Raw genomic sequence first — 8,814 nt, 5'->3', positions numbered from 1 at the left:
AACTGATAACAAATACAAATCACACATCACAAGAGACTAAAATGTAACGTTTGCATACATATGTTTTAACTTCACCTGGTCTAGTTCCAACAAACTACTGCTCTGTTTATTCTTTACTCAAAGCCAAATATATTTCATGTGTATGGTGAGCATGCAAGCTCTCCAGGGCACAGCCCACTAATTCCAGCCCCTATTGGAATATATAGAAAACATCTAAGAACTGAGCTGTCAACAATCACCTACTTGAGTGTTCAACTATTGCAAACACACACTGACAGGGTAGTCCAACTTCCAAATTGTCCATTTTAGTCCAAAAAATTTAACTTTTTGACCAGCGGTACTAGCACGGCAAATCCAAACACTGGCAGCATGACCTCTGACCCCCATGAAGACCACCAAAAGACAAGAAGATGGGATTANGATAACAAATACAAATCACACATCACAAGAGACTAAAATGTAACGTTTGCATACATATGTTTTAACTTCACCTGGTCTAGTTCCAACAAACTACTGCTCTGTTTATTCTTTACTCAAAGCCAAATATATTTCATGTGTATGGTGAGCATGCAAGCTCTCCAGGGCACAGCCCACTAATTCCAGCCCCTATTGGAATATATAGAAAACATCTAAGAACTGAGCTGTCAACAATCACCTACTTGAGTGTTCAACTATTGCAAACACACACTGACAGGGTAGTCCAACTTCCAAATTGTCCATTTAGTCCAAAAATTTAACTTTTTGACCAGCGGTACTAGCACGGCAAATCCAAACACTGGCAGCATGACCTCTGACCCCCATGAAGACCACCAAAAGACAAGAAGATGGGATTAGTTTTAGAACTCTACCAAGCAGCCAAAACAACACTAACGGCCAGTTTTTTTCAAGTTAGTAGAAATAGAAATAACTCCCCAGCTGGAAAATGCCAGCATTTATCCACACATACCAAGAACAAGGCTGTTTTCAGTTGGTTTGGATGCGGGTCTCACACTGGGCCCTCTGGGCATGCGCCAATTGGTGACCTTTGCCCTCCAACTCTGCCCTGCGACAAAATGTAACCCAGCACTACAGGGCGTTTCTACAGTGCTAGTTACCATGGTGACAGACGTCTGACTCAAGTCATTGACTATCTTCGTTTTGGAGAAGAAGAAGAGGAAGAAAATGAGCAAAAACAATTCGTTTTTTTTCTGCGAAGGTAAACATAATCAGAGATTTCAAACTCCGGGCACGTGGATATAGCGTTCATGTATTATACCAAAGTGTCCAGAAGAAACTGAAAGTTTTGCTGCAATACCACAGAGAACCGCTAGGAGGACCCAAATATAATGAATACGAACAGACAAACCTGCCGAGTTGAGGACGTCCCCAGCTTGGCCCAAATCCAGGTATGAGCTGGTGATTCCATCAGCCCCTGGCTCCTCTTCGAATCCTGCGTTTTGGTACCTGTTCTCCCGATCAGGACGTACCTGCGGATTGTCGTTGATGCTGTGGTACGGCGGGTCCTCCACGGGACCAACTGCAGCGTCAGCCGTGCTGGGATTGGCTTCCTGCTATTGAAAAACAGAACCTTGCTGGTATCTTGGATTTGCAGATGATTCCTAAGTTATGCTAAGGCCACAATACCAACTGGGGCCTGGCCGGGGACTTACTGCTTGAACAAAAATTCAGCAATCAATATCAAGACTATACACTAATAGTTGAATAGCAAATAACGTTATTTCTATCACAACCATTTAGTTTTCAAATCGACGTTTCGATGATCTTCTGTCATCTTTATCAGGGCAATTCTGACTGGTTTACTGTGCACTGACACAAATAGTTCTCTTTTTTTCACCATTTTTGTGTGACTATGTCAGGCATGGTGATAGAGGCAGTTCTGACTGGTTTTGACGGTGACAGGACATGCTGAACTCCTATTGGACTGTGAGTCATGGTGACAAAGAATGACGAGCTCCTATTGGTAGATCTCCTTTTGAAAATTGCCTCCTGGCTTAGAGGTGTACAGCCGCAAACCCTGCTATGAAAGGCTCCATAGAACACTAAACAGCCAGAGTATGAGTTTCTGTTGCACACAGGCTAGAAAATAGTTTACTCATTGTAATGAAAAGCTTATTAAGGAAATACCTGGAGTTGAGGACGCTCAGGGGAGTGACCAGCTTCATGCTCTGAAGAAAAAGGCCCTCTCTTCTTTAAGGCAATGGCGACTGCCGCTACTAGGCAGAGGATGACCAGCAACGATGGGATACAAACGGCCAAGCCGACCACTGTTGTCCGCGGCAACTGATTTGTCGATACGGTCTTCGTTGAAAATGTCACACAGTGGTCCAGTCCTGGTTTTCTAAGCTCATCCTTGCAAAGAACGGCAACACATGCTTGGTAGGGCGTATTGGGAAGAAGGTCGGGCTATGGCAAAGTAGCGTTCGTCGGAGTGAACCTTTTGCGTATCCGTCCACGACTTCTGCCCAAAGATTTGGTATTGAATGACGAATCCTGTCAGGTCCACACTTGCAGCTTTACCGGCGTGAAACCATGTGATTTCAGCACGAGAGTCCTGTACGTTTTGCACGGCGATGGCCTTTGGGGCGGAGCAGGTTCCAGGCTGTCTTCTTGTTGTAAGAGAGGGTGGAAGCTGTGTTGTTGCTGTCGGTGTTGTCACAAGGCGAGGAGATGTCACCACTTCAGTAGTAAGAGATGTTGGGCTGTGCAGAAGATGAAGTAGCGAGAGAGTGTATTTAGAGGGAGACAACAAAATTGATAGGGGACATGCATCATCACTCATGACAATTATATATAGTCTAGATTCCTTACATCTATATGCCATCTTTACAAAATATTGGCCTTCCGAGCTTTTATTGGTATCTTATTCTTTCATTGTCAACTATAAGGAAACTTGTAGGCTAAAGTAATCCCTCAATCCCTTATTCTTCCATTGTCAACTATAAGAAAACTTGTAGGCTGAAGTAATCCCTCAATCATGTGACAAACATTGCTCTTTTGATTTGAAGTTTTCTCTTTAGTGACAACAAATTAGAGATTACAAAATTACTCCCCTGTGACTTCGTGGTTTATACTTCATACGTTCCTGGCGACCCCATCCTTGAACCCAGTATATACCGGGTCACAACCCTGTCAATCAATTCAGAATCCAAATTCACATCAGTGGAACCCAAACATACAAACCTAGCATGAATTAACGCCACTCATAACAATACTTCCGTCCCGAAAGTAAGAAAGGACACCTTAAAGTACACTGATGAACACTTACCAGGTCTGCACAGTAGATTCCGTGGGTGGGGGGTCGGTTGTCGTTGGGCACGTCATCTGCAAGTCTTCCTCTCGAAGGTTGCTGAGAAGAACTGCCCTCCGCCGCGGATTGTAGATATAGCAAACCACTGGCTGTGACGATGTGCCATATCGCAGAGCATCCACAGCTGCATACATTGAAACTTTTATTGCATGTTCATTCCCCGGGGGGATAAATGCACAAATGTACAAAGTACAATGTACTAGAGAGTACTACAACAATAGCAATAAAGAAGGGCTAACATCAGGTCTAAAGGTATGCAACGCTAAAAAAGAAATACACATAGATATATAAAGTGGCATAGATCTAAGATCTAATGGCTTCTTCTCTCTTTTTAAAAAGAAAGAAAAGTTCAAGTCCAGAACAAGCTTATTGAAGTGCAAAAACAATAGGTTAGTACATTAAAAAATACCTGTTTATTCAGCCATTTCGCTAGATCAAGTATGTCACAATCGCAGGTAAGACTGTTCCCAAATTGCACAGTTTGGAGGCAGGGTAGGTGGCGAAACACTCCTGTAGGAAAAACATAAGCCCCCACCCCAAAAATAATCATGCAAGAACAGGCAACGCCAATAATGAATAAAGCATTGGAGAATGGTAGAAAGGTTTAGCAGTTAAATAAGTAATTTGAAAATGTACAACTTTTTAATATCATTTTTACATTTCACGTTAGATTTTCTGACTTCTGTCTCTCTCTCTCTCTCTCTCTCTCTCTCCTATATATATATATATATATATATATATATGTATATGTACATAGATAAATAAATATACATAATATTAGATAGATGAATAATTATGGATAGGTAGATAGATAGATAGATATAAAGACTAATGTCAATGAAAACTCATACGCGGTGACAAGCTCGTTGCTCTGGCGATATCCAGGTATTGTAGTGCCGTTAAATTGCCGAATACATCAGGGTGAAAGGAGTTACTACTGTAGGGGTTCCTGTAGTTGAAAACGCAATAATTTTTCTTTCCTCTGTCCATCGTCAAAGAAGTAATGAACAGAAATGTTAAGTAATTTGTAACTTAACAGTCTTAATAGTTTACCAACAAAGAACTATGACTCTAAAACTGGATGAGAAAATGTCTATCAATACCGTAGCAGTCCTTGGGCTGATAAATATTACAATTCCTAAAATACAGCTCATAATAATTCTAAAGATTCATTGCGATTAATAGTAGAATGTGCTTTCCCCAACCGTAAAGGTGTTATTATAAGTCTAATAATATAATTATTTAAAAAATCATAAACTAAAGATAGGTACATGTACCCCGGAAGTGAAAGCGTTCTTAAGGTTGGTAGATTGGCGAACGCAAACGCGTGGAAGCCTCGGAACTCATTTCCTCCTAGTCGCAATGTTTGCAAAGCCGTCAACCCTACAGAAACATCCGATTTTGTTACAATTATTAAAATCGTCTTCGTCAATGTAATATAACAATCCAATCAGATATGTGTGTGTGTTGGAAGGGAGGGGGGTTGTGACGATATCTAAACAATATCAAATTTGTACTTGTATTAAGTTTGCATAACATCCAAACACCCAACATCACCCAGCAATTCGGCACGGATAGTCCTTGTTATCAATGTACGTTGTAGATATGATACATGCTATGTGTACCTTGAAGTGTTGCTGCAGAAATATTCGTAAGAAGGTTGCGCCTTAGAGTAAAGTAGACAAGGTTGCCGAGGTTGGCGAATGAACCATCTTCCAGTCCTTCACTTGTAATTTCATTGACCTGTTGTAGACATGTTAACAGCTTTTTAAATGCCTAAGGCAAGTGTTCAGATGCTTAGCATTCAATTTAAATTTTGTTGGACAAACCTTATACAACCTTAGTGCGTAAAGTAAACGTTTAAATTGTTACTTTTCCTTTTATATATGCTGTAACATATATGTTAAGCCATATGAATGTAGTTTTTATATCGTTTGATGATTCATGCAGTGAGGACATGCTTACTGCATACTGAGGGCCGTTGTTCTGACAAACGTCTTTTGGCTATCTGCCAAAGAACAAGTCCCTGAGAACAAAGAACCCAGAGCGCTATGAAAAACAAGATGGGAAGCAAATAAACATTTCCTAATTTAAGAAAACGGAGAAATTGTTGATATATCTGTGTAATATTTAACCCTACTGTGAGAAGGGAATAGTTGATTCCTACGACTTACGGAAAGCCGCAAACGAGTCAGTTTTGTCAGCCTTGCGAAATCCTCCCTTCTCACAGCCGTGAGACGATTCCGAGAGAGGTGCAGCTCCTTAAGTCAGGACAGAACACGCCTGTGAACTAACTGTTATCCTACTTCTAATCTGTACTGCTTATCTTTAAATAATAATCATCATTCAAATACAACCATCTTACTTTGTGAGTTCCATGACTTGTAGCTAAATAGGGTTCTGTGACTTTGTGCAAAATTTTACACCTTATAATGATTCTAATGTGGTGAAACACAAGAGCCTGCGATGGCTTGAGCTTTTATACATTAAGTCAAGAATTTGATAACATTTATTATTGATACATTTAAGTTAGACTGGACCCGCTAACAGACGGGGAAGTGACTGTACAATTGAGAAGTAGCATAAACACAGAAAACAGTCCTGTACTCACCTCCAGTCCTGTACTGTCTGTTCTATCGTCAGGAGCCAGACCGAGAAAAGTGGATGCTGAGATGTCCTGTAGCGTGTTGTTGGACAGTGACAACGTGTGTAGTTTGACCAGATCACGAAACGCACAGTCTTCTACAGTGCTGATGTTGTTACTATCCAGATACAGTGCCGTTAGATTGAACAATCCAGAGAATGTTGTCTGTGTGATTTGGGAGATACCGTTAGATATGAGATCAAGAAACTCCAGCGCTGTGGAATCACTGAAGACCATATCTGGTAGATTCTGCATCTTATTGTCAGCCAAAACAAGACGCTTCAACGAGGACAGCCCCATAAATGTCTCGTTGGTCAGCCGAACGATCTGGTTGGAATGCAGGTAGAGGACACGTAACTTTTTGAGACCACTGAAGCTCCCATCTTCAATCGTTGAGATGTTATTGGACGATAAGTTGAGCTCCGTAAGCAATGGAATTCCAGTGAAAGTACCAATCGTTATAGACTCGAGTTTGTTTCTCTGTAAGTCCAGCATCTCCAAACTACTTGTAGCAGAACTTCCTCCAAACGCGTCTACCGTTTCAATGTTGTTACGGTTCAGATACAGTTTCACAAGTTTGTCAAGTCCATCAAAGGCATCCCTGACCACATGGATGATTTTATTCCCCTCAAGCCGAAGAACCTTCAGATTTGGCCGCAGGCGGAAGGGGGATCTTTCAAGCGTCGTGATCCAGTTATCTTCGAGGCTTAGTTCTAACAGGTTTGGAAGTCGAGGCCCCAAAGGCACAGTTATCATCCGGTTATCGTTCATCAGAAGAGTTTCTGTCGAGGATGGTATCAAGTCTTCTGGTGGGAAGCCTGGGTGGCCCCCGTGACTGCAATCCATCGTGGTGCCTTTGGATCGATTTAATTTGTTTATTATTTACCATCATAATAGACAAAATCTGAATTAATTATATAATTAATGATTGCATCGTTAAAAGTGTACACTATTGTGTTCATTTGTATCTGTATCTGTATAGCCGGTATAACCGCCTTTCGGCGTAACACACCAGCTTCGCAGGCACGCGGCGCGGCGGCAGCTGGCTATATTACACCGATCGACTTGTTACACCTAACCCTTGAACTTTTGTAAAGACTTAAGTCTAAAATATACATTTTAAACAAGAAATATGAAACCAATCCTGCCAGCCATTCGTAAGTTATCTTGTTGATTCACAAACGCACAAACACTGCCTAAACTATAACCTTGTGGCCAAGGTAATAAATAATTAAATGTACCTTCACAACGGCACCGCCTTGCACAGTACTGGGCAGACACCATACTGAAGACCACAGTGAGCACATACACACATAGCAACAGACAAGACGCCAACTTCCGCGCCATCATATTCAGCTGTTGCCAAAAAAATGAACAAAGTACCAGCATATTTACGTCGATGAAGGTTAGACATCCAGGTAATACGATACGCCAAAAAGCAGTTACTCAAGCAACTGAATATGATTTTGAAAACTTCAGACGTTTCAGCTAGTAGGTTGTGCTTATAAACCTGCATTTCCCCTCTGGTCTCTCAGTCACTGACGAAAGCTAGTGGATACTAGCTGAAACGTCTGTCGTTTTCAAAATCATATTCAGTTGCTTGAGTAACTGCTTTTTGGCGTATCAGCATATTTGTCAGTAAACCTTGCATCTAACAAGACCTAAGATTCAATCAACATAATTAGTTTGCTGTTTGTTTACCTTGCGCATTTGTCTTTTCCAGAGACTCAGAAAAATTATTTCCAAAGACTGTATTAAATTTACAAATCATAGGGCATGTTATGGCTTTGATTAGTGAATTGGGTACGTACGATATGTAAACAGAATACATAAGCAAAGCTTACTTGTACCCCTCCCCTTAAAAAATGGCAGTCTACCCTTCATAATCTTCAATCACATTGACCGTAAAAGATACAAGCAAACATTTATAACAACCTTTCTGACATTTAAAACTAGTTAACATTAATCAATGTATAAACGTCTCACCTACGATTTGGCGCTAGTGCTGTGTCTAATATGTGTATATTACCTTGGGTTGTACGCGACAGATCACATATGAAGTGGTCGCGTTTTGGACGCCGTTTCCTGAATTAGTGCAGTCAAGCTGAAGAAGTTGCCTGACAAGTTTTGATGACGAAGGCCTGGCTAATTGGCAGGTTCATTCCCCCCTTCCCACCTTCTCATGTAAATACTAATGGTGCATGTAGTTGCTGCTAGGGCTCTGGTATTTCTATTTAACGAAATATGTATGACTTGATGTATAAATGTGTTGAGATATAATCTGCAACGTCATATCTAATGAACGGTTGACAGTTGAATGTACGAGTTATTCTGCTAGATTACATGTAGTTGCTCCCTAGATAAGTACAGAAATTCCATATGACCCTTCCATGCATGTGATCGGATTCGCAGTAAATTTTATACACATCAAGCTAAAGGTTGTTACTTTGAAAATAAGAAAACACGGCTGAGGTATGTTGACGATAAAATCTGGTCTTTCCTCCTTGCAAAAGGTAATTTTTTTGTCCTTCAGGCCCCTGTGCAGACACTGAGGTCGAGTTGGCCCCGGGCTAGGTACAGGACAAGCGACGTGCTGCATTTTTCGTAAAATGTCATAGTTGAAGGCCCCTGAGACAACCAAAGCACGCCTGGACACGTATTAGGCCATGTTGATTTGATTATATGGATGACATCCTCTGGAAACCCCAAAACTGATGCGCGCGTGCGAATAAAAAAAAGTTTTGCAAAAAAAAAAGTTGCTTTCATTATGAAATCTGCGTGGTCATGAAGGTTGAAAAAATAACACAGAGTATGGTTTGGCGAATAATCTACTCTTTAAATTCATTTCTCTTTACATTTTCGT

The 8,814-nt window shown here is 41.0% G+C and overlaps 1 protein-coding gene across 2 annotated transcripts; it reads right to left on the bottom strand.

Annotated features, from left to right (window-relative positions):
• Positions 1-1,351: 1,351 nt before the first annotated feature.
• On the bottom strand, positions 1,352-7,292 carry LOC109470851 (leucine-rich repeat-containing protein 15-like). 2 transcript variants are annotated; one of them, XM_019769939.1, is made up of 10 exons: positions 7,193-7,292; positions 5,919-6,805; positions 5,482-5,568; positions 4,933-5,050; positions 4,585-4,690; positions 4,159-4,256; positions 3,717-3,817; positions 3,266-3,431; positions 2,125-2,699; positions 1,352-1,550 (listed from the first exon to the last, which is right to left on the bottom strand). In XM_019769939.1, the coding sequence occupies exons 1-8, from the start codon at positions 7,233-7,235 to the stop codon at positions 3,318-3,320; spliced, it is 1,554 nt and encodes a 517-aa protein (XP_019625498.1). In that variant the 5' UTR covers positions 7,236-7,292; the 3' UTR covers positions 1,352-1,550; positions 2,125-2,699; positions 3,266-3,317. The 2 variants fall into 2 exon arrangements, with proteins under 2 accessions (XP_019625498.1, XP_019625501.1); XM_019769942.1 differs by having other exon boundaries at positions 1,352-1,547.
• Positions 7,293-8,814: the final 1,522 nt, after the last annotated feature.

Source organism: Branchiostoma belcheri, unplaced genomic scaffold (genome assembly GCF_001625305.1).
Source record: "Branchiostoma belcheri isolate BF01 breed outbred unplaced genomic scaffold, Haploidv18h27 scaffold236, whole genome shotgun sequence".
Taxonomy (NCBI): domain Eukaryota; kingdom Metazoa; phylum Chordata; class Leptocardii; order Amphioxiformes; family Branchiostomatidae; genus Branchiostoma; species Branchiostoma belcheri.
Note: the sequence above shows the minus strand (reverse complement) of the source record. Positions and strands in the feature narration are given on the sequence as shown.